We start from the raw sequence: 26,591 nt of genomic DNA, 5'->3' as shown, positions 1-26,591 counted from the left end.
GTGTGTCGCATTGAAACCACTTAAAAATTACCTCATTGCGATGCATTTCTCAAGGATGTCCTAGTGTCCTCTATTCGTCCAAACTAAAGATGGTGAATTCTTCGTCAGTCAGCACAAATTCATATCTGTTTACATTTATCTTATCTTCTCCGCTTCATATTAGTCACGCGGTAGTAGCTTTATTCGGGCGTGGCCTCTGTGATTGGTCGATGAGTTGCACACTGTGGCAAGATATATGATTTCTGTAGATAAAAAATAATAATAGTTTGTGTAGATAGAAAATTACGAAATAATAATAACAATAATAATAGATTTAACAGTTTTATAGAGTAAACTATTAAAGCTGCAGTCCTTACCTTTTGGCGCTCTAGCGGTTAAGAAACAGAACTGCATGCGTCTTGCGGAAGAACATTGTAGCCGGAACTACTTCTCTCTGTTTATGTCTATGACTAGTCACGCAGGTATTGGGCTACTCCGCAGCAGTACAACCCGAACCAGTCTAAAATAGTCCGAATATTAACACTTATTACAGGTGGACCGTATGATTCAGGATAAGACAAAAGCACGGTTTGGAAAATGGATTCATGATGTACTCGCTCATTTTATAAATTTTGTCCCTGAGTTCAATGTGCGTAACCCCCTTTTTCCTGAGCATGTTATTGGCCAAGACTTTCCGTCCCTGGAACGAGCTTCTCATCTATTACAATCTTCTATAATAAACAGTAACTTAGATGGCATCATAAAGCCTGTTTTTTTTCACAGATGATTGCTTTTAAAGTATTATTTGGGGTTTAAACCATTTTGCCCAAATATAAGAAAAAACATATCAGGTACAGTATCTTTAAATGTGTGATTTAATGCAAGTGAATGTGAATATTATTTTATATAAATGTTACTAAAATCAAACTGGTTTTGATTTGATTTTTTTCTGAAGTTAGGTTTATTTGGAATTTGACATGTCTGGGATGTGTACTGGCTTTCAGGAACCACTCTGTCCTCTATGGTAATGTCAGCGGACCACCCTGGACTCACATTCACTCTCTCCCTGGTCAGAACTGAGCCCACTTACAACCAGCCCATGCAACAATGGAGCTTTGTTTCTGACTTTGCTGTAAGTTTAGTCCCATTTTTATTTCTTTTATTTTTTTACCTTTTATTTCATTTACATATTGTCATACAATTCATGGATGTTGGTTATATATTTTATGAATATTAAAGAGGTAAACTGACTCTATGTGCATATAGGTGAGAGACTATTCCGGCACCTATACTGTGAAGATGATTCCATGTAGCGCTTCACCTAATGGAGAGTTCAGCATACCCCCCGTGTGCCACCCGAGGGAGCCCCTCACCTTCGACATGGACATCCGCTTCCAGCAGGTTGGTTTCAGCTTCTTCATTTACCTTTACATTATGAGAGTAATGTAGTTGACATGTTTCTTATTAATTCAACTACAGACCTACTATAAGGTAACAGCATGTTCGTCTAATCCTGTCAATCACAACGAATATACATATCCATGATGCATAAACACCTGCTGGTTTTGTGCTGTTCCTCAGGTGAGTGACCCTGTAGCAGCAGAGTTTAGTCTGAACACACAGATGTTCCTGCTGTCGAAGAAGGAGCTGTGGCTGTCTGATGGCTCCATGGGCTTTGGAGAGGACACAGACACTGCCTTCATGGAAGGTAATAGACATCCAAGAACATTAATAATATAATTATTTCAATTTAGTTTCAATTTATTATTCATTCAGTCCCTGTATTGAGTGTAAAACTAATTGAATCAAATTGGTTCTCCTCTAGGTTCTAAGATCTTTGGGCGTGTGATGGTGGACCCAGTGCAGAACCTGGGTGATTCTTTCTCCTGCAGCATAGAGAAAGTGTTCCTTTGTACTGGTACGGATGGCTATGTGCCAAAGTACAACCCTACAAATAAAGAGTATGGATGCCTGGCTGATGCTCCATCCCTGCTTTACAGACTCAAGATCCTGGTATCTGATTTTTTTTTCCCTTTCACACAAACATTCATTGTGAATGTGAATCTTTCCTCTATGTGGATTTTCCTCTTTTAATAGCCAATGAAAATGCTTATACCATTTTATAAATTTAATGTCTTCAAAAATTGTATGTGGTTTCAAAAAAAGTTTTCTTCTTAAAATCCTCCTGGTTTTACCCTTTTTTAACATAATACTTTGGGTCGTTGGACATTTACAATCTGAACTAAACTTGCCTTGTCAAGGCCAAATTAATTATATTATTATTATTAGAAACTTATTGAGCTTGGCATGGTCGTGAAGGACTGCAGTTCCTCTATGATATAATTTCCTCTTTTGGGGGGTGTTTTTCTGCACATTTTTGTATGTAGGTTGCATCATAGGATTTTGATATGTCAGACAAAAGTTTTTCAAATATTAATAAGTCTTGAAGCATTTATGATGTTTTTTGTTTTGTTTTGTTTTTTCAAAGGAATAATAATAAAAGATAATTTAATAATAAAATGATTTTTTTTTTATTATATGATAGATGTATCACCTTGAAAATTTGACATTATTCTTAAAAAAAAAAAAAAGTTTTGTTTTCAGAAATTAAAAACATGCTCGCCATAGATTGGGTGTTTTCAAGTAATTGTATGTAACTGCATGTTAAATACATTTTGTTTATCACCAATTAACATGTTGGTCTTTGAACTTAAGGACAAAGCTCAGCCAGAAACTCAGGCCACCACTTTTGGAAATGTCCAGTTTGATGCCAGCTTGGCTTTGGATAACCCTGAAGCCCTGCCTTTGGTCAGACAAACTGGATCAGATGGTTTCACCCTGTCATCATCTCCCCTCTTCCAGGTCAGAGACTCACTGGGTTTTATAACAATAGTGAGAAACCCAAAGGTGCTCAATTTTCATCTAGAATATTAAGAAAGAATGTTTAATTTCTCAGGTCGCTGCTGGCCGGGAATGGTTCATCCACACCATCTACACCCTCCGTTCTAGAGAGAACGCCAACCGAGGCATTGGTAAAAGAAGCCTTGAGTACCACCACACTATATCCTCCGCCGTAGCTGACCCTGGCACCCAATCCCGTAATCGTCGTGCAGTGCCCGACCCAGAAGCTTTTGACATCGGTGCTGAGAATAACCGAGGCACCAACATTCAGCATATCACCATCGACCGCTCAAACCGACTCCGGGTGAGCCAGCCATGGGGTCGTGAGACTGACCTAGAGCACCCCCTGGTGGAGGGGAGCCTGGGTAAAGGGCCTGGTTCAGATTTTTCTCTTCCCGCTGGCATGTCCACATTGCTCGGGGTGGCTGGGCTCATCCTGCTGGTATGCCTGGTTGTAGTTCTGGTGGTTCTCTTGATGCGACGCAAGCGGAAAGAGAAAAAGTACCCATCTTATTCCACTTCGTCCTGCACAGCATACAACAAGAAGCCCACAAGACACAATGTGGACAGCTCTGAGGTTTAAACCATCCCTGTTCCTGGCATGTCATTTAAGACATGCCAAAACTTACTCTCACCATGGTGCTTTCTTGTCAAGAAGCAGCTGAAGTTATGGAGACGGAAATATTTTGAGACCTAAAGCCAAGTGACACCATCCAATATATGGCTTTTTTTTTTGTGGAAGGTTTCACAGTTTCAATGAAGACATCTTAACTCCAAGACTTCTAATACAACCTGGTCAAACAAAAGGAGGTTGCTTGTTGCCTTTCTCTTAAGATTAAGTTTGAGCTTCGTAGTACTAATTTTATTTTAGCGTGCTCCAATCAGTAGATCTGTGAACCAGAATTGGCCACAGAAAACCCGCTCAGACAAACAGAGTGAATCTGTGCTTCAGCTTTTGTCAAACTCAAATTATCTGCACATTTAACAAGTACCACTCCATTGTATTAAATCAACCCATTTGATTTTTTCTCCAAATTAAAAAAAAAAAAAAAAAACTCCAACTACTTGTATAAATAAATAGAAAAAATATAGAAAAATGTAATGGTAAATTTACCCTCAGCATGAATGGCATATGTTGAGGATCAATAGCCAAAAACTGCAATCTCAGCAGTTACCCAGGCGATTTAAATATTCAGGATCATAGTGTCTTTTATTTTCATTTTTTTTTTTTTTATCAGTCCATTTTAATTTCATTCGATATGTAACAGTTCTTCTTCTGAATGTGTGTGTGAGAGATTTAAGCAAATTGAAAGATGCAAGAACTGGCGTCTTTGAACATTTATGTAATAAATGTATCTATTTTTATATGTTGCATGACATGAACTGCTGTGCACAAGAGCACAGGCCAGCGTTCCCACATGATCGATGTGTTGCTATGCAAAGGGAGCGTGAAGTTCAAGTTCATAACCATTCAGAATGTACTTATTTTTATACATTTTCAGGATGTTAAAATGTGGTTCAGAATCACACATTACTTCAATGTGTACATAGTTGCCTATTCTTTATCTAAAAAAAGGAGAGTTACGTGTTACAAAAGGTACAACATGATAAAATACACCCTGATAAAACTTGAAAACTTGTGAACCACACGTACATAAGGTTTTTTTTTTTTTTTCGTGTTAAAAAAATCATGCAAAGAATTCTGAATATTCAAATTATCATTTTAAACTGATACTAGCATTTTAGTTTTTCCATTTTATTTTGTGGCTTCCCAGTTGGTGATAATTCTTTCAATTTATTGTTTAATGTTAGCTATTTTTCAATGTATTAAAATTTAATTGTCAGACACAAACCAGCCAACATTTTGTCATTTAAATCTCACCTTATAATGGAAATCACTAACACCAAATAACACCAGGAAAAAAAAATGTTTGAAACCCAACAGATTTAAATTATGTCAGCTAATACACAATTAGCATTGTGTTTTTAAAAACCAGAATATGTTTTTGAGAATTGTTTAATTTCTTTTTCTTTATTGCTGATGAAAGGAATTCTGTTAAGATACTTGTTTCATTATAAAGTGCCTGTTAAGTGTTTAAAATATAAATGCCTACTTCTATAACCCGTGACAAGTTGAGTTTCTGTCATTTAACATGTAACATGTTCCTGTGTCTAATTCCAAGTGCATTGTGGTTGCAGTTGAGGCTCACTTACAGGGACCGATATCCATCAGGACACCATTCATTTAGGGTGTAATATTAACCCATAATGTTCAATGCCATTGAAATTACAGTTCTGAAAACAAATCATCACAGATTCCATTAGTTGCAATGTCAGCAGTAATCTCCTGAAGTATCATTTTTATTGAGTTTATTTTAAAATGTACATTTCTTTCAGATTCATTTAAAAAAAAGATATAAAGCATCAGGGTCTGGGGGCTCGAAGAAAAAAAGAAAAAAAAAGATTTGAGTAGAAGGGAAACAATATAGGCACAGCTTTGAATCAAAAGATATGCTTGGAAAGCCTATTGATATATACAGCAGAAGCCACCAACGGTGTTGCAACACTTCAAGTGTCTTCTTGGCTTAAGAATGGTAGTTAGTAAAGCTATTTTATTTTACACACACAGTAAAGTTCTATGCTGATGTATTCTGTATAGATGTATTCTGACATGAGCTAAAAATCACTGAACGGATCATATTTACAACATTCAAAAAAAGTTGCAATGGTAAGGCAGTTAGTTTCCAAGAGTTGTGGAACTCCATCTGAAATAAATTATCGAAGTGGCAATAAAATGCATTGATAGAGCAGTCACACAGAGAATGCAGAAACAAAATAAAATTCCTGAAACTACTTGACCGGCTTTTCCTCCCCTCTATGAAGGCATCTCATACAGCACAAAGCCTTTGTAATAATATCTTGCGTCGTAAGCAATTTCAAAAAGGTTTCTATGAGAACATACGAACTGCAACACTAAAGACGTCATCTATGGCTGCAAAATAAAATAAAATAAAATAAATGAACTCTGTTAAACCTTTCAGTGAGTACCTGACCTCGGCGCTTTCTGTAAATTGATACCTTGCTTGAAAACAAAGGAGAGAAGATAAAACCAAAAACATTAAACACACAACAACTTAGAGAATTCTCTTCTCTGTTAAAAACTATCACAGTTCCTGATTCCACCAATAACATTTCATAGTTTCTGATACCATCTCAGACCGTGTAGACTTCTATCCTGCAGAATCCACACCTCAGCCTTAACATACTAGATATTAGATACAAATAAAGGACACTTTTATTCATGTACATAACACTATACAGTCTGCCTGCTGTCTTACATGCAAACGAAAATAATTTTCAAACAAACTAACTCTTTCACCTAAGTAGATTCACGGTTCAAGCAACTCAAAACCTTTTGATTGCACTACCGAATTACACTTGAGGCCCAAAAGAATAAAACAATTGGAAAACAAGTGAAACCTCGACGTCTAAAGGTTTCAGATTATCATGGAACTATATACACCCCAAAAATAAAAAATAAACTTTTGGCCTCCTAAAACACATCCTAAAAACCCACCTTGGCAGATTTGTGAACATGGAACATTGTGAAAACAGAACAAAAACAACTGACAAATTCAACAGACCTGATGCCCCCCGAGCCCATGGAATAATGTGCTTTAACACCTCGATGGGGGAAAAACTATATCCATGAATCAGAAACTGTCTGAGTGGATGGGTGAGGGAGGGGCAGTGTGTATCTTTATAGTACGAATAATGCTGCTCTGTTAGCGCAATGTTTACTGGGCTTTCAGCCAATAAGGCATTGTGAGTCCTTCAGCCCCTGTTCTGTCCATCTTACTTCGAGTCTGTCAGCTTATACGTGAGGATCCCTCGGATCAGCTCTCCCCTGCGTGGGTGCTGTCGTCTAGCAGGAAGCAGTGTAAACTAGCTGATCTGGGAGCTGTGACCTAGTCGCTGTCACACACCTGTATCTAAAATCAAACATCCTCCGTTCCTCGGCCTCCCACGAGTCCTGACCAAGCAGAAAAGAGGAAAGAGGTGGGTGTCATTTGGGCCCTTTGCTGGGGGTGTCTGTCTCCGTCGACTGCCGTCCGTCACTCCAGGCCTCTCGTGTGCTCTTCAGTGCTTGCGTCCTCTGCTGATCCACCACCACATAGTCCACCCGCTCATCTGATGCTGAAATACCAGTCCCGTTACTCTTCTTCTGGAAGGTGAAGATATGACAGACAGTCAAAACCGGTCTTGCCAAAAATACCCGTGCTTGGATTGCGAGTTGATACTAAAATAAAAAAAATATGCTACGATTCTTTTCTCCAATATCAGTAATGTATAAAACTGACTTTTTCATTAAAAATAAAAAATATATATACTTTATAAATGAATAATTCATTGGAAATGTAAAGAACTTTGCACAATGTATCGATACAATATCAGTAATCGGATGATATTGGATATTTAACTTAACATAACTAAATGATACTTGACATTACATGACATTGTTGTAGTTTAAATAGTAAATATTAATATTTAACTTTTTACATTATTTAAAAAGCTAGAAATTAGGGGAAATTACTGCCACTCATTACAGTCTCTTGTCTGCAGAGAACAATGGGAAAAACAATAATCCTCAACTGGTGTATAATAGACTTTGTTAATAAAAAAGGCCAGAGAATGACCATATTCCATCAAGCTGACAAAAGAGCAGATTTTATTCCTGCTATATAATGATAAAAAAAAAAGCTATAGTAGGTGTATAATCATAGAGCCTGGGGATAATAACACTGGTGTCAACATATATTATGCCCCTCATTGTTAAGCTTGTCAGCTATAGACCGTAAAAGCATGAGGTAGTCTGACTCCTGGTGATTAAAACCTCACACAAACACATCCATCCATAATAACTTATTTTAAAGTTTGTCTAGTTGTGAGAAATGATTTGTCATGTCTTACCTTCCGAGGAGGAGTTGATTTCCCAGGGTCCAAGTCGAGGTCCAGGTACTCCACCTGCTTGTCTCCTTTGGGCTTCACCATGGGACTCCCACCTCCATCAGCATTCATTGGTGCTCCTAACTTCATGTTCTATAAAAATAGAATTATTACAAAAAAGGTTGAATATGAAACGTTTAGTCAATGGTCAAAAAGGTCATCAGAATTAGTTATTAAAAGATTTATACTATTGGTAAATTAATCTACGACAATGCTACTAGGTGATGTAAGTAAACAGTCAGATTTATATTTATATTTCTAATCTACCCATCTACATGTGGTCATTCACCCAACACTCATTCTGATGATTAAATCGGTACTGAGTTGCTTACCTTCATATCAAAATATGCAGAGAAAAATAGGTCTTTCTAAACTGTTTCAAATTGATCTGAGAGCTTCATAATTCATTAATGATCCATCTAAGTCATTCAAAATAATGCCCCATTAGTTCTACAGGATTCTGCTGAAAAAAACACCACTGCAGATGACAATCCGACCTCTAAAAGTGTCGTTTCCAAAATGATTTCCTTACATTTCCATGGTGTGAGTCATAAATGTAATAGGTGTGTATTGCATGATGTGGTTTTTCCATGCATGTTCTTCAAAATATATTAAACATTATTTCACTCTGCATTATTTACTAACTCAATACAAACCAAATCATCAAGTGACTGTCAGGGGGAACAACACTGCATTGCTAATATAATGCATACTGTATATAATTGATAAAAAACAATAATAAAATATTGATTAGAAAGATTATCAAAAAAAAATGGACTGGACATGTACTGTATTTAAAATTCATCTACACTCAAATTAGGTTTCTAATTTATGTTGAAATGAACGATTGTATACCCAATAGAAAAAAAAAGAAAACTTGTCAGGTCATACACTAAGTTCAGTCGTCTTTTGCAACCCTGCTCACCTCATCCATCTTGTCTAGACCTGACACTTCTCTCTTTATAGGAGTGATGGGAACTGTACAGTAGAAGGACTCCTCTCTACGGAACGGAGGAACAAGGAGGAGAGGAGGAGCAGAAAAAAAAATCAAAGAGTAAACAGGAAACAAACAGCAAAGGCAAGCAGAGGAACTAGAAATGAAAAATGCAAAACACAGATGAGCCAGACAAAAGGATGCACAAAAGAATGCAAGGAACAGAATGTAGAAAATGAGAGAAAGAAAAAGAGGCAGAGAAAATATTTTCCCAAGTATTTGGCAGCTGAATCCAGTGCATCAAAAGCCACACTGTGCAGTGTTATCAACATCACAGCTGTAAGCTGTTTGCCTGTTATTTTACAGCTAACATGTTAGCATGTTAGCAAACAAAACAAGCCATGCACAAAAAGCTCCATATCAAGAAAATGGTCCATTAATAGAAATAAGAATCACATTAATAAACACGAAAGTGGAACAGCAAAGATGCCCCTTCAGGTGAAACCAAGGAAACAAAAAAGAAATGGAAGAAAGACAACAAAAATAGTAGAAAACCTGGAGGGAAAAGAAAAGAAAAGTAAAGGTAGAAAAAGCAGCGAGGGGTCCTTCTATCCAGTTCACAGATCACAAAATATCACCCACCAATTAAAGGGGTCATGAACTTGTTTATTTTTATGTTATGCTCTTTGAGGTCCACTTATGTTAGCAAGACTTTTTACATAAACAACATAATTTAGAATTAATAGGCTATTTTCTATCCCATTTTTTGACCCTCTCTTTTAAACACTCTGTTTTGATAGGCGTGCCACATTCAAGACACAAATGCCCACTGCTATGATTGCGTAACAATTTTGCGCATTAAAATAATTTTCAACGTCCCCACCATTATACGTGTCAGAAGACAAATCAAAAGACAACGAGCCTACACCTCAAATATCAAGGATACTCCAGTCTGCAACAGCATGGAAATTAATCATCTTTATTCATCTTTATTCCATAGCGTTTAAACAAAGATGCTCCAGAAATATATTTGCCAACTGTGAAACATTTATGTGTATTACATATAGTCTTGGTTTTGACAAAGCTGAAATACTTGAAGTTATCACAGCTATAATTGACAGGATATCTTATGGTGTTTTGTGTAAACTAATTATGAATACACAAAATCGTTCATATAGTCATTGTTCATCATTTTCAGTGAAGTGAAAGTAAAGTGAGTACATATCAAATGATCTGTAATAGGCAAGCAATAGTGACACACGGTAAAAACCAGTGTTGGGTAAGTTATTTGAAAAAAAAATTTAAAAAAATAAATAGCTACTAATTACATCTTCAACAGGTTAACAAATTACTGTATTAATTACTCTCTAAAAAGTATTGCATTACTTATTACTAATTACTTTCTAAATCCCATAACAATCTTGACCAGTTGAGCAATACAATGATTGAAAAGAAACTGCTCATTTAATTATTTCAAATAAATAATATATTATTTTAATAAATTATTCTTGAACTGACCAAAGTGATTAATTAAAAACATACATTTTATCATTAGATGTTTCATTTTAATGTTAAATCCAATAATGTTTAATATAGATGTGTTAAATAGTCTATATAGTATTTAATGGAATTACATCAGAAGTAACTAATTAAATTACAGAAAAATTAAGAGTAATCTCGTACTTTACTTTTTCAAGGGAAAAGTAATTACAGTAATTAATTACAATGTGATGAGATACACACAATACTGGTTAAATCATTGTTACTTGTGTGTTCACCATTAGTACTGCCATATCTAATATAGTTGGCACTGCATCATCTTTCTGAAAAGCTTAAGTTGAACTGTCTGAAAATGAAGTGAACAAATAAACAGTGTCTTACTGACACGGTCTGGAAGTTCATCAATGCTTTCCTAATGTTTGGATCACAAGGAAGGCAATGGTAAGACTGTTTTCCCACAACATCTTCTAGTTCTAGGAATCTAGGAGGCATCTCTATTGTTTTGTTGCTCGAGTAATCCTGTGTTTGTATCGCTGTCTTATTTAAGGCCCTTGCACACGGAGTCCGAAATTCGCATTCGAAATTTTCGCACGTTAAAAAATAAATACGACCTCACGTTATGTCAATCACGCTTGCACACTGCCTCTGAAACTTTCGCACAATTCATAGCCACCGAATCACGAATTTGAAAAAACGAATGCGAAAATTTCAGACTCAGTGTCTTTAAGGACCTTTACTCACCCTCTACTACATGCACAAATCAGTGGGAGGGGCTAAAGAGGCAATGATGTAGAAGTAGGCGTTGATCGCACAATGACGTCATACTGAGACAAAATTTGAAGCGGGTCGTTTTGGCAGGGTTTTTTTTTTTCAATAAAAGCTGTTTTTGGACTAACAAAGTCTTGAGTTCTGAAACTTACAGGATATTTTTTATAGTACAATGACCTCTTATTTGTCAAAAGATCAGGGAACATTTGATTCTACAATTCATGACCCCTTTAAGATTTCTGGGAACTTTAATTCTCAATCTAGCCTTTGTCCCTAATAATGAAAAACAACAACACTGAATAGATTGTGTATATATGTATATATATATATATATGTATATATATATATATATATATATATATATATATATATATATATATATATATATAAAATATATATATATATATATATATATATATATATATATATATATATATATATATATATATATATATATATATTTATTTATTTATAGTAAAAATGTAATGTAAATGTAAAAAAAATGAATCAATGACAATGTTTATTTCAGAATCAAATCTGATGAAAAAAAAATTGAAGAAAACTAAGAATTCTAAGAATCATTTAATGTTGCTATCATATTTTCAAATCAATTTTACTTACCCGTTTAAAAGTTTGGGGCCAGTAAAACTTTTTTTATATTTTTTTATTTTTTACATTACACGGATCAAAAGAGACCGTCAAGCTCTTTACATTTTTACCCAAAAATCTATTAAAAAAAAAAATAAAAAAAAGGAAAAAACATTGCTTTTTTGACCAATTGAACAATACGGGATGCACCGATACCACTTTTTCCAGAATGAGTCCGATACGATACTTTTATTTTTAGTACTTGCTGATACCGATACCCGTGTTTTCATTGCATTTGGCTTAGCCAATAGATATTTCTTTCAGTTATTGTCATGCCTAATTATGCCTGTTAAAATGTATTGTAGGAACCACTGTTACTTTCACTGTTCATATTGTTGCTCTATCATATTTTATCTTTAAATAAATGGCACAATATTTTGAGCTGCTCCAACAGGGCTCAACCAGTCAAGAGCAGCGAGTGATTTTCTGTCTTTTGTTAGATTAACATTGAGGACAAAGACAGCAGTAGATTTATTAGGCTGCTGTCACTTTAAGAGCTGCTCATATCCAAAATACTGTTACACACGCGTTTTCTTTTTAACTGTTTAAGTTTACTTTAGACATGACAGACTATATTTTACAAGGATACTTGCCTATACGGGCATTTTGACAATTTTGTGTGAATTTGTTTGTTAAAGCACAAGACGACATGAACGAGAACTATATTTAATAGGATATTCGCTTGCTGTCTGAGAGGCAGCATTCTGGGTCCGTGCTTCGGATGTTTGCGCACAGAAAACCTCTTGAAAACGTCATGTGATTACTATACCGCCTTAATGTAAATGTAGGGAGCCACTCATTATACACAAATCACGTAACAGTTCATGTCTTTACTTACACATACGATTTAGTTTTAATAAAATAATGCATGTGTGCTGAGTGAATGATCAACACTCAAGAGCATTCAACTAAAGTGCTAGCCCTCTCCCTGTCTTTACTGTTAGATAACGTTAGTAATATGCTCCTCATTTTACTTTGCTATTGCCATATCTGACCGAACCACAAACTTTCCAGCAATGTCAGTGAAAAAGGGATGTGTGCTCGACAAGCTTGCGCGTCTATGTCGCTGAGCACTCAATCAACTCCACCTTTCGCTTATCAGCTCGTGGACAGCAGCTATATAGGGTGGAAATATTGAATTTGTTCATCATTCTATTAATTTGATACATTTACTTCATAGACGTCATCCTTTGATATATCCATTCTGCTCTGTTTGCTCTGTTGTCAGTGTTTCTTTGTCGCAAGCACTGTACTGTACACACTGTGTGGTATTGATTGTTGGTATCGGAGCATTTTAATGAGTAGAAGTTAGGGCTGCACAATTAATCACAATTAACATGGGAATCGCGCTTAACTGATGCGATTATGAAATTCCAAAGGCTGCGATTATTTTTAAAGCGCAGCTTGTCAGTGACGTCCGGCTCTGTGATCCGTAGTAAATGCTGCTCCATCTGAAAGCACTGCGAGTTTGAGTCGCTTATAACGTGCATTTGAAAAAGCAACACGCGTCAAACATCTTTCCAAACATGAGAAGCATTTATGAACCTCTTGTCCAACTAAAGAAAACATTTAATAAATCAAGCAAAGCATTTTAATATTCTGTTTATACAGCTACAGTGATACTATGATGCCCATAGGGATTTCCTGGAATGACACGTGTTGTCTTACTTCTGTGGCGGGGCATATTTGGCGTGTCTGCGTGAGAGCGCCCTCTGGCTTTCAGATGGAGCAGCATTTACTACCGATCAGCCGCGCTGCACTGACAAGCTGCACAGAAAATAATCGCAGCCTTTGTCAAATCGCGTGTGGTTTCATTGCGATTAATCGTGCAGCCCTAGAACAAGTACGAGAACACGAGCGAAGAATCGGGCACGATACCGATACTAGTATCATGCATCATGAAACGGCTATTTTAATTCTTTCCAATTTTGCTGTTTTTACTGTCTCTTTGATCAAATAAATGCAGCCTTGGTGAGCATCTTTGTGAAGAGACTTCATTCAAAAACATACCGACCCCAAACTTTACTTCTAAAGTTTTAGTTTTTATATACATATATACACACTGAATATATTCCAATTCTGACAGCAATAAATGTATATTTTTGTGGAAAAGTTGCTGTGGTGTTTTTTTTTTGTTTTTGTTTTTTTACATACTGGTTCATCTGAAGACATATTAGCGTGTTGCATGGTAACATAATTCTCATCACAGTCGTCGGAGTCGCTGCTGGAGGCAGTGCTATGCCCCGAGGACGGTCTGGGGGCCATGGTACACCTAGAGGGGCTGAGCAGCAAGACAACATTTACACTGCCGCTCGCTCACTTTCACACACACACACACACACACACACACACACACACACACACACACACACACACACAGACAAAGAACAGCAACACAAACTCTGGCTGTCTGGATTAATGCATGTTCTGAGCTGGACCTCTTTGGCTGATATTGTGGAACCCAAAACACACTGGCAATCACAAAAATCCACACACGCACTTTCAACAGCCTTCCAGATACATGAGCCACGTGGCACTTACATCAATGTATTAACTCAATAAATAATTCAAGAACACAATTCATGGCATCACTGGACTGTCATCATTACCACTTTAACTATTATGTGGTGCTAGGTAGCGATGACAGTCAAATAACTTACAATGGTGGCGTTTTACTATCATCACTACTATTTTACTATAATGGCATGTTAGGACAAGACTACAGGAATGCATGAATGATTAGTCATTTAGCCTGTGGTGTCTGTTGCGTGGAGGCCATGCAGAACCATGCTTAATTGCTGATCTGTTTCAGAGGAAACATGCCCAACACTTACTCCCTCGTGAAGGATCTGGTCACGGGGGAACGGACCGGTGCCGTATACTCTTCCCACTCAGGTAAAGGCTTGATCTCCAAAGGGGCCGGCTTAACTGCAAGAAAAACACCAGTTCAATTCTGAAAAATGTTCAGATGACATAATACAAACCAAAGGTTCAGCCCAATATTGTAAACATAATAATAGTAACTAAATATATAAAAAAATAATGAATAAATGACAAAAACTCTTTCCCCGTCATTGACGGAATTTTCCATCATTTATGAGACAGTGCTTCCCCGCCATTGATGGAATTTTACGGCAATCCACGTTTTCACTGTTATCCGTTAGGGGGCACTATATTGCATTTTCTAAAAGTACAGAATCTCCCGATCGAAACACGAAAAAGAAGCAGAAACAGGCGGTAGAAGCATTGCTTAAACACATGTTGTAGTATTTGACACATGAGATTTTCTCAGCTTTTTGTTCAAAATGTTGCTTTTTTTTATTAAACTTATCCAGATTCAAGTGTTAATATAATTTATAAAAAAAAAAAATTATAATAAATAATTGTATTTCTTTGTATCTTTTGATAGATTGCATGTTCAAATATTCATACAAAAAAATATTCCGGGGCCCATGAAAGTTTTGTAAAAATGATCAAATTCTGGTGGTGGCAGGCAACTTTAAAAAAATGAAAAATAAAAACGCTGGCGGGGAAAGAGTTAAACAAGCAGAACAAATCTGTGTGTACATTCTTCAAAGAAACAATCAAACATAAATTGTTGCAATGAATTCAATGGGACAAGTTACTTCAACATCAATATTTACAAACAAATTTGCGTGTAATTTATGAGGGTTCAGGTTGTTTGAAAGAATAATAAAAAATAAAAAAAACTGAATAATAAATATTAATTTACAAAATAAATAATGCTTAATATATGCAAATTATATTAAAATTCAAATGAATGTGAGGAATTCCACATGCAGCTAATGGTAGGTGTTTAGCCAGTAGAAGGTGATATCTGTTATGTAGTACATCATGGGAGTGAGAAGTAAATAAGTACCCTTTCCTCAGTGGGATAAGTTTGTTTCACTCCATTTTTTCCTTAAGAACACAATTAAATAAAATACGGATCATTAGTCATTAGAACTGAAATCACACCTGAGGGAAAAGCAAGGCCACAGCTAAATAAAGGGTAAAACGAGTGATAATCATACACATCTTCTTTTCTGCATTTCCTCTCATATAAGAAGCATCTGATTCAGTTATCATCACAGCTGGCCCGACACTTTGCTGAGCTGAGAAGCGCCCAATCTGGCAACTGAGGAGTAGCTGTAGTTGGCTGAAACGCACACCAGCTGGTGCCAGTGTGTGAGGGAAGAGAGCACAGACTGATATGCATCTCAAGGCCCTAAGTGAACTTTTTGGGCACATAATGTGGCTTGAGGAATTTTGTAAAAAAAAAAAAAAAATAAAAAAAAAAGTGCCTACTCTAAAACACTAGATGGTGATTCATCTATATGGGACAACTGTTGTATTACTGTACCACAGTATTCTACTAATATATGGAATTGTGATGACAAGAAATGCATCACAAAATGTATGAATTAATATTATTATTATTTTTATGTTTCAATCTAAAGGTGCACAGAGTATTTTTTATTTTATTTTCTTTGCACTGCTCTGATGGCATTTTATTTAACGTGGCACTGCATATTTACTTCAGAGCCTCCTTAACTTGGGGGCTCAAAACTGTCCAAATAGATAGCATCACAGTGTTTCCTTCAATGCATTTGAGACTTTCACCTCCAATGCTTATCACTGCTATTTACATTTTTTTTAAAACACATATTACTAACACATAATTCATTTAAAAAAAGTATCTTTGGACACCCTGATGGCAGATACACTGCCATTCAAAAGTTTGGGGTGGGCAATTTTGTCAAGATATTATTGATTTTATTCAGCAAGGATGCATTAAATTGATCACAAGTGAAAGAAAATATTTCTAAATGCTGTTCTTTTGAACTTTATATTCTTTAAATAATCCTCAGTACAAATATTCAGCAGTACAACTGTTTTCAACATTAATAATAATAAGAAATGTTACTTCAGCACCAAATCATCATATTAGAATCATGTGATAATGTGACACTGAAGACTGGAGCAATGATGCTGAAAATCCAGCTTTACCATCACAGGAATAAATTACATTTTAAAATATATTTAAATAGAAAACTGTTATTATGAATTATAATAATATTTCATAATGTTACTGTTTTTACTGTATCTTGAGCATAACAGACTTAGAAAAACTTTTTGAACAGTAGTGTATCTTTGGAAACCCTGATGGCAGATATATCCTGATGCCATTAAATAAAGCAGCATCAGGAAGCTCCCAAGATTCTAACCAGACACCTGAATCGCTCTTCAGACTATTAGTCATGATAGGATTCATCCGCCCACTGCCAGCTCTTGTCAAAATGACTCAAAAATGCTTCTGCAAATGTGTTGGTTAAGTGTTTATGATGTTTATGACTCGTGGGGTCAGTGAGCGGTTTGAAAGTGAAAGGTGTTTGTAGAGACTCTGATGATTGAGTGTCAAACATTAATCAGTTTTACCTGCGATAGCTTCCCTCCCAGACACAACAAGCATCACTCAACCAGAACCTAGAAACCTCAACTCACATATGACAAATTAATTTGCTTAATAACCAGCTGACCATCCATTTAAGAAACAAATCCAAAAGCCTTCAGATGAACCGGAATCTGTGCACACAACAGACCAATGCAACGGATAGACATCAGTAGTAACCATGAAACTGAAGTTCCTTCACACACTGCAGGTAATGAAGCTATGCATGTCTGTATGATAGACTATGTTCAAACAGTTAGTCTTTGGGATTGGAAGCCATTTTTACAATGAATTGTGTTAAATTGTTCTGATCATACAACAACTTACAGTAGCACAAGAAGCTTGAATAATATGGTCTCTCTCTGTATGAAAGTATAACCCGTCAAGTGCTTTTTATTCTATAAAGGTGTGAATAACAGTGGCTAAAGTAAATATTTGGTAAAATATGTGATTATAAGTCCTTAAAATGTGTCACTTTGGGTATAAAATGCATTTCTCACTCTCATAACCAAATTGTGTGTAAACAGAACTGTATTTAGTACTAAGGAGTCACCAATATAATAATTGTCATGTTATGGCCAAAAACCAATAAATGGCTGAAATTAAAATTCTAAATTTTGACTATGTATGTGTGTATGTATGTGTATATATGTATATATGTATATATGTATATATATATATATATATATATATATATATATATATATATATATATATATATATATATATATATATATATGTATATATATATATATATAGTCTAAATTATAAACTTCATAACTTAAAATACAAAACAACTAAAACAAATCATTTTATTATGTTTAGATATGATTTAGATTCAATAGCAGGTGTCATGTGTACACACACACACACACACACACACACACACACACACACACACACACACACACACACTAAACACATATATAATATTAAACTTAAAAATTAAACACATATATAATATTAACAGCTACCTACAAGAGAGATAACCATATTCTTGTGCTGTGTGACGGTAGACATATGCTCAGTTTATAAGTAGATTTATTAGATTTCTTCTATTAATACATTGTGTTGTTCACAATTAGAGCTTGCTGGAACCTTCAAAATACAAAATACACCGCAGACAATGAAAGTAGCATTCTGTCGAGGTACGTACCCTTACGCCGTCTTGAGAATTCACCTATGGTTTGGGAGTCGGTTCGCTCAAGACCGACTGCTCTGTTTATTTTAGGGCTCTGACCTGAATTGGTGAGAGAAAACTTCTTTGTTACATGTCTTCTTTAGAGAAATCGGTCTTGTGTTGTCTTCTAAACTTCACACCCATGCAATTTAGCACAATCACAGGGCCACCTGCATCACCTGGCCTCATCTCTTTTTCCGCACAAATATGTGTTGGGCTGCTGCCATGGCAACAACTCTTCATGCATTTAAGACATGCGATGAACAAGGCTTTCCCACAAAGACGGACTCGGGCGAGACATGCACAGGGTTAAACAGACACACGTGGGTGAGTAAAGCATTCACACCAACCGGCGACACGCCAGCATGTGGCTCAGCCAGACAGAAGGGTTCAGTAATGTCTTTGCAATATTACAAAAATTAAACCCAACATTTTTTTTCTGCTGTACGCATGTAGATGCCACAAGAAAACACCACAAGTCAACAGTGATGATGGCCACAATTAAACAGACCAAAAACAAAAGAAGAAGAAATTATTTCCAAGAAGTGAATGTTCAGGTAAAAAGTTAGATAAAGGGAGAGATAGAAACCAGACAGAACAGATACTAAAATTTGAATTTAGCCAGAAAGCTAATATAGAGTAGCCACTAAAAAGGATAATGAGCAAAGACAAACACGCCAAGACACAAAGTAGCCAACAACTGCCTATGAAATGCCACCAAAGCCATTTGAAATCACACAATGTTCAGCAAAAGCTTGCAAATACACAACAAACATAATAAGCTGTGGCCTGAAGAGCAGCAGAAAGGACTCCTTTTACAACACACTGGACGTTTGAGAAGGATGAGAGAACAGTGAAAATTGTGCTTGACCCATGTTTAAAGAAAAATTGAAAACTGATTTTAAAGAAGACCTATTTATTACTCTACAGTACATACACTACTTGGCCAAATGTGTGTGTGGACAACCTAACATCATACCAGTATGTGCTTGTTGAACATTTCAATTTAAAACCATTGGCATTATGTTGTAGTAGCATAGTTGGAATTTAATTTACGCAAAATTTTGTTTTATTAAAATTAATATAATGGAAAGAAATTGCAAATTATGCAACTTTCCATCCATTCAAAAGAATAAAATTTTATTAAAGGTGCAGTAAGCAATTTTTGAACAGCGCCGTTGAAAGTGCATTGTACCGAGCACCACAACAAGCTTGTAGCCAATCAGCAGTAGGGGGCGTGTCCACTCATGATGGGGGAGGAGAGAGAGTGAGCAAGAGGGAGATTTGAAGAAAAGAGAGATGGCTGAGAGAGAAAGAGAAAGACTCAAAGGAATATTAAAGGAAAATTAAGGGTTATGATCAGGAAAGAGCTTTAGAACCTGCGTTAGACAAGCTTTCCAGCGCTGGAGAGACTTAAGCGGGAAGGCCTGAAAACGGACGCCGAGGCTGCGTTGTTTCTGCTCCATACGCGTGTAACATTGGTTTTGAGTGTGTGCTGCTGAACACACTCTTGCATTGTGTGTTCGTGCATTTTGGGCGGAGCAATGAAGGGAGGGGGGTGTTTGTTTGGGTTGATTTCAATCATCAAGAGTGTTTAACCACAATTTTGAAAAATCACACTGCAACTTTAAATGTATTAAATGTCTTGAAGGCTTAGAGCACGCTTCAGGTTTGCTACTGATCGATGGCAGATGCCTTATGTCTGAGTGACAGATCGTCAGGTAATATTAGCTAATCATCTGCGCTAATTATTTAGTCACATGACTTGAGGCAACGTCACCAAACCTTTTTTATACGCATCAAGCTATTTATTTGGTAAATGCATTTTCATGGTAGTTTATGAGCATATCTAATTACATTTCTCGGGTTTTGATATTTGATATTATGCACCTGCTAGTCAAAGGTGTCTCTGAAATAACCAAACCTGTTAATTATACTTGGTTTAAGCATAGTTATAGCCGTGCGGTGCATCTCTGCATGCAAGTTGCTGCCTCTTGCATTAGTCAGCGCTCAGAAACAGTAACACGAATGAGCGCAGAGAGCTGCTGCCATTAATGTTAGGATCAATAGTGCTGTCCCAGCTGTCTGCTGATGTTTCGGGCCTGCTTGTGCAACTTTCAAGCACGTCCCCTTTTTCTCTCAGACCAGATTGAAATTCCCCTTGCAGGTCTGGCCATCAAAGAGGTCTTTCACTAAGGCACAATGGGGACAGAGGTGACCGCTCCAGGCTAACAGCGCAGACAGGCTCCCTCATACCCATGGCTCAGAGTCTGTGGACAATAGCTTCTTTCATTTGTGAGGTCACATGCTAACGATTAAAAGGCAAAGGCCACTGAAACAGCAGTGCAGACTAGTTCGCAAAGCAAGTTGAAAGATCTGCAATGTGAGTTATGACCGTATGACGACGAGCAGTCCGAGAACTCGATAAACGTTAGTTTCAGAAGCGTTTCATGCGGACGAGATGTTTCATAAGCATGGGCCGGCACCTGTTAGTGAGAAATGTGTTAATGAGAGTCGCTGTGCTGAAGAGATGCAAGCGCCATACAAATTCACACACTTGTTTCACCCACCACAAAAGAAACAAACCTCAGGGCTCACCTTTACGGTCAGGTTTGAGGTTGCGGTCTACAGGTGGCGGTTGGCATTCAGTTATGTGCATTGGTCTGCGTGGCGGGGTCTTGGGACTGGAGCGGAAGCCCATGTGGGCTGGAGGGGGCACCTGTTTTCCGAGAGAGGAAAACTCCACTGTGCCTGGTGTCATGGGCACGTAGTTGGGCTCCTGAATGGGTTCTGATAGGCTGCCGGAGCGGTGATGTGACGAAGAGTGGACGCTCATGGGCACATAGTTCTCATCCATCTCCTCAGTGGAAACACCTCCTACTGGCACCATGCCTTTATTCTTCTGCATGCATCAAAGAACAGGGAAGAAACTGTTAGGGATAACTGAGACTCTTGAAAGATGGGACATAGCATTTTAGAATAGATAAATATACAATTTAATAAGTAAGAAAACTTACAAAATAGTTGTTGAAGCTTTCATTAAAATCAAACGAACAACTTTTGTCTGGGGGGAAGGGACGGGGTATATCATAGCAGTCTTGAGATCCATAATCTGTGAAATAAATACAAAATAACTGAATGATGTCAAAAAAAGTCATAGGCCTCTCTTATGCTCACCAAGGCTGCATTTATTGATCAAAACTAAAGTAAAAACAGTATAGTAATAATGTGAATTATTACAATTTTAAAGAACTGATTTCGGTTTAATACAATTTAAAATGAGAAAGTTTATTTCTCTAATGGCAATGCTGAATTTGTAGCATCATTACTCCAGTCTTCAGGGTCACATGATCCTTCAGAATCATTTTAATATGCTGATTTGGTGCACAAGAAACATTTCTTATTATTATCAATGTTGAAAACTGCTGCTATTTTTTTTGTAGAAACCCCTTTTTCAGGATTATCAAATAATAGTCTTAGTTAGTTCAGAATAGATAGTTCAAGAGAACAACATTTATTTTAAATACAATTTTTTATAACAATGTGAAAGTCTATACTGTCACTTTTGGTGAACTTATGCATCCTTGCTGTATAAAAATATTAATTTATTTTAAAAAATTCTTACTGTCCCCCAAACATGCATGCATACATACATAGTTATGGTATCTGGTTGTGCATTATTATGGAGGCATCTGTGAAGAAGGGAGTGTATGTAAACAAGATGTTGCAATACCACCAAACAACACTAGAGGTCCCCACTCATGACTACATGACTCCTTTGTTGCAGCACAAACAGCTTGATGGCCTTTATTAAAACATCCTGAGAGAATGATTTGTGAGGCAATGAGACAATAATCAACATTTAGGATCCCAAAATAAAGATATCCACAGTACATTCTGGCCAACTGTAAGAAAACAAATATATACGAATTTTTATAAAAATAAATATTGTCAAGGTTTTGGCCCTAGGCCCTGTCTCTTTCCAAATTCCAAGCGATCCCATCCCATTAATTACACCACTTGTACATTAATGCTTTATTATAGGATGCTTAACGCATATCTGTCAAACAGACAGAACAAACCTGTAGTAAAATCAATTACTACAATGCAAAATGCCTTACAGCCCCAAATATTTACAATATAAATAATTATTATACACAAGTGTTCAGAGGTTTGGGGTTGCTATGCTCTTATGCTCACCAAGGTTGCATTTATTTGATCAAAATGCGAAATATTATTACAACTTAAAACAACCGTTTTCTATTTTAATACATTTTAAAATATATTCCTGTGATGGTAAAGCTGAATTTTCTGCAGCCATTAATCCAGTCTTCAGTGTCACATGATCCTTCAGAAATCATTCTAATAGGCTGATTTTGGTGCTCAAGGAACATTTCTTATTATTATCAATTTTGAAAACAGTTGATATTTAATATTTTTGTGGAAACTGTGATTTTCTTTTTTGGATTCTTAAATGGACAGTTCAAAAGAGCAGCATTTATTTAAAACAGAAATGTATTGAAACAAGTATTTATTGTAATAAGTATTTATTTATTTAAAAAAAAAGTACTCCATTTACTCAACCATTATAAAGGTCTGCATGGAGTCAGTACATACTGCTGTTACATCTATGCACGTTATCTAGAAGCCAAAGTGACATTCCCTGCATTCATAATTAGACTTCTTTAGAAATGTAGCTTACTACACATTGTTACTGAACATTTGCTATTGGATATTTTCATATCCTCTCACCTTTACGCAGGCGTGAAGAATCCATTGTACCAATAGTGTTGCTTCTTAGTGCTTTGTTCCCTCCTGCACTAGACGGCACACAGTAATTCCCATCAGTCTCAGACACTGACCGTGGCACCACATACGTGTCTGTGGGCGACCGCTCAGGTGGGACTGATCCAGCGGTCAGTAAAGGCTTGGGCGGGCGAGGGGGCGGTACCACATCTGAGGCCCCTGAAACAGCCTCCACCCCGGCTGTACGGGGAACCTGGTAGGTGCAGTTGCTTCCAGGTGTGGGTGGAATATCATAGCTGACCGACAAGTTCCGTAACTGGGCTTCTAAGGAGGGTTTACGACCAGGCGTGTTAAAGACATAGAGTTCACCAGGCTCACTGTCAGGAGCGGGAGGGGAGGATGCCGACTTCGGCAGCAGCACAGTGTCCTGAGAGTAACTTCGGGGCAGGTGGTACAGGCCCTGCGAGTCGGCCGACAACGACTGCCCGCGCGAAGGAGGAGAATCATAGAGCCCAGCGGCATGCTGGGTAGGAAAGAAACCATTGATCGAGGCGTGCTTAGAAAAGGAGGAGGTGGGCGTGTAGTGGGAAGGGAGGTTGTCATTACAGTCGGGTTCAGAAGAGGTAGACTTGGAGCAGTCGCCATGGGCCCTGCAAAGATACCAACTGTCAGTTAAATAACACAAACTGAATATATTACAACAAACTTGCCGTTCATCACTACAAAGATGAAAACACCTCCTCAAACACATACCACGCTATTCATGTCAACATGCTGCCTGAAAATAACTTTCTTTGTTATGAAAAAAAAAAAAAAAAAAAATAAAAAATAAAAAAAAAAATCGCAATACAAATTAGACTTAAAGGGGGGGTGAAATGCTATTTCATGCATACTGAGTTTTTTACACTGTTAAAGAGTTGGATTCCCATGCTAAACATGGACAAAGTTTCAAAAATTAAGTTGTACGGTTTGTTTCGGAAAGTTTTTTTCGAGTATGGGCCTGTGTGACGTCAGATGGGGCGGAATTTCCTTATACGGGTCCTAAGGGCACTTCTCCCGGAAGGGTGCGCACTCGTAGACCAGAGCGAGAGAGCGAAAGCAGTACGCCCATCAAAGCGCTGTGCTCGGCTTTAGGGAAGTCAATGTCACCAAAGAAGTGGGTTTTTGGTTGCCAGTGCAAGACAACCCTGCACAGATTTCCAAAGAACCCGGCGTTAAGGGACCAGTGGATGGAGTTTGTTTTTCCAGAGCATCAACGGAGTTGTGCAAGTGTTTTTGTTTGTTCCCTGCATTTCAACGATGATTGTTTTATAAACAAGGCCCAGTTCGACGCCGGATTTGCAGATCGTCTAATGCTTAAGGATGGAGCAGTCCCAATGATAAAGGTTCACGGTCGTGCGTTGGAACCGCAGGCGGTGAGTAAAACTGCTTCAAATGTCTGTGTGTTGTTAGCTATCGGCGCGTAAGCACAGCAAGTAAACAGTGAACAGCGCTCGTGATTCTTTAGTTCATTCTTTAGATTCTTTATTCTCCAGCCGCTCGTTTTTTTCCGGAAAGACTCGGTACAGCCTATCTTTCTTTTATAAATATAATAAAACTAAAGACTTTTTGGAGATATGAGGGATGCAATACTACTCTGTAGGTACTCAAGATTAACATGAGATTGACTGAAACTGAGTGTTTCACCCCCCCTTTAACTTCAATATACAAATCTCAGTTTGAATTAACTGGCATTTAAAATGTACAGTCAGACGGTAATTACTGCATAATAACTGAATCCTAAAGTGGTTTAATTTTGAAATAATGACAAGATGACTATATTATCCAACTTATTACACCGCAACTTGGCATTTAAAGGTGCATCCAATAGGTTAGTGCTAATTTAAAAAGTTTTACACATTAAAAAATAAAAAGTGCTTTTGTGAAGTCACTTTAATGGTGTGTATTCAAATGAGATAAAGACTGTCACCTATAAAAACTTTCTAAATAATTATATATGGTGCAGATCACCCCTCTCCTAATCCTAAGCCGTGATGCCCATGTTGATTCTTTTTTGTTGGACAGGTAAAGGGAATTAATTATAGAACAGAACACTCTCTAAAGCCTGGGACACACCAAACCGACGCCAAAGAACTAGCGCTGATAAAAGCCGACCGTGTTGTCGCCTCGCGTCAACTGCGTCGGGGGAAAAAGCTGCACATGAACACACTGCGAGAACTACAGCCGACTGTCAGCTAGCATGCGTGTTCTGCACCTGCGTGTAAATGAGACAACTGTCTATTTCTGAAGATATATTCATCTATATTCATCATTCAAAAAGGGAAACTGACGCTGCAGGCTGCAGATACACAAACCGTAAACAAAGCAGTGCGTGCTTACCGTTTTGAATATCAATCAATTTCAGTCGACTGTGCGGAACCGTGCGGAACACACTGAGAAAACTAAGTCGGCCGACGCACAAAAACTGCCCGACGGCCGACCGTCGGCTTGGTGTGTCCCGGGCTTTAAACTCACTACTATCAGTGTAATTAACATAAAACTCAGAGACAATCATGCTGATCCACAGTGATAGATGGCAGTGCAGCGTCTAACAGCACTGTGGCATCTGTACAGTCCATGAAGAACAGCAATACCAACGCAAGCTAAACAACTACTAAATGCACCTTTACAAAAAACACCTAAAATTTTGATTTGTGATGTTAGAAGTATTATGATAGTATAGTCAACAGTGTCATTGAAGACCAAACTAGTCGAGTGCCACAGACTGGTTGCCAGTGACTAGGGATGTCCCGATACCACTTTTTGGAGAACGAGTCCGATACGATACTTTCATTTTTGATACTCGCCGATACCGATACCGTAACCGATCCCAATTATTTAATCCAATTTTGATACTACAACAAAAACTACCAGCCTAATTAATGTGAATTTAAAAGAAGTAAGCAGTCAGTAACAAAATAAGAACAAACAATCGAATTACAAATAGGACAAATAAATACAATAGAACAAAGAAATACTACAAATGAAATGTGTTTTTAGAGTTTTTCAGGTATCTACTGAAATTTTAATAAAGTAATCAAATGTGAAAAAAAAGCATATTCATTACTGTATAAATTATATATAGATAGATATTTTTGTAAAGTTGAAAATGGTAGCCTATTTAGTCAACAGCAGTGAGTATTTCTTTGTCCTTTGTTTGATTAACATTAAAACACAGAAGCAGGTGATCAAACTGCTGCCCCCGCATTTGAACATGGCTACGTTCATTTGAGATATAACCGACTTTGTTTACTAGGCTAAAGGATACTCGCCAAGACGGGCGTTATTACATAATTTTGTGTGAATTATCTCTATGGCTCTGGTCCGTACAAGCGCAAGACATGAAAGACAATTTAATTCAGTATTCGTGCGCTGAGACGTTGGTTTGCGGGGTGCGCGCTTTGGATGTTTGCGTTCATGAAACTTCTTGACCTGCA

At 37.2% G+C, this 26,591-nt stretch overlaps 2 protein-coding genes across 24 annotated transcripts in view; one reads left to right on the top strand and one right to left on the bottom strand.

Annotated features, from left to right (window-relative positions):
• frem3 (Fras1 related extracellular matrix 3) overlaps positions 1-4,120 on the top strand; it is a 45,387-nt gene extending 41,267 nt beyond the window's left edge. Inside the window, exons 19-24 of the mRNA XM_081360490.1 lie at positions 984-1,111; positions 1,246-1,380; positions 1,561-1,687; positions 1,805-1,992; positions 2,695-2,841; positions 2,936-4,120. Of these exons, the coding sequence (XP_081216616.1) occupies positions 984-1,111; positions 1,246-1,380; positions 1,561-1,687; positions 1,805-1,992; positions 2,695-2,841; positions 2,936-3,463 (1,253 nt within the window). The 3' untranslated portion in view covers positions 3,464-4,120. The remainder of the gene's footprint in view (positions 1-983; positions 1,112-1,245; positions 1,381-1,560; positions 1,688-1,804; positions 1,993-2,694; positions 2,842-2,935) is intronic.
• A 1,085-nt stretch (positions 4,121-5,205) lies between these two features.
• The window catches only part of gab1 (GRB2-associated binding protein 1), a 78,567-nt gene continuing 57,181 nt past the window's right edge, over positions 5,206-26,591 (bottom strand). For 10 of the 23 annotated variants that reach the window (XM_081360491.1, XM_081360510.1, XM_081360506.1 and 7 more), the window contains 8 exons: positions 23,122-23,765; positions 21,387-21,481; positions 20,968-21,271; positions 18,346-18,429; positions 14,572-14,665; positions 13,892-14,018; positions 7,852-7,980; positions 5,206-7,105 (listed from right to left, as the gene is read on the bottom strand). In XM_081360491.1, coding sequence (XP_081216617.1) covers positions 6,947-7,105; positions 7,852-7,980; positions 13,892-14,018; positions 14,572-14,665; positions 18,346-18,429; positions 20,968-21,271; positions 21,387-21,481; positions 23,122-23,765 — 1,636 coding nt within the window. In that variant the 3' untranslated portion in view covers positions 5,206-6,946. Of the gene's footprint in view, positions 7,106-7,851; positions 7,981-8,812; positions 8,889-13,891; positions 14,019-14,571; positions 14,666-18,345; positions 18,430-20,967; positions 21,272-21,386; positions 21,482-23,121; positions 23,766-26,591 lie in introns of all 23 variants that reach the window. The other 13 variants (XM_081360507.1, XM_081360508.1, XM_081360496.1 and 10 more) reach the window with 5 other exon arrangements.

The sequence above is a fragment of the Scardinius erythrophthalmus genome (assembly GCF_964197995.2).
Source record: "Scardinius erythrophthalmus genome assembly, chromosome: 3".
Lineage (NCBI taxonomy): Eukaryota > Metazoa > Chordata > Actinopteri > Cypriniformes > Leuciscidae > Scardinius > Scardinius erythrophthalmus.
Note: the sequence above shows the minus strand (reverse complement) of the source record. Positions and strands in the feature narration are given on the sequence as shown.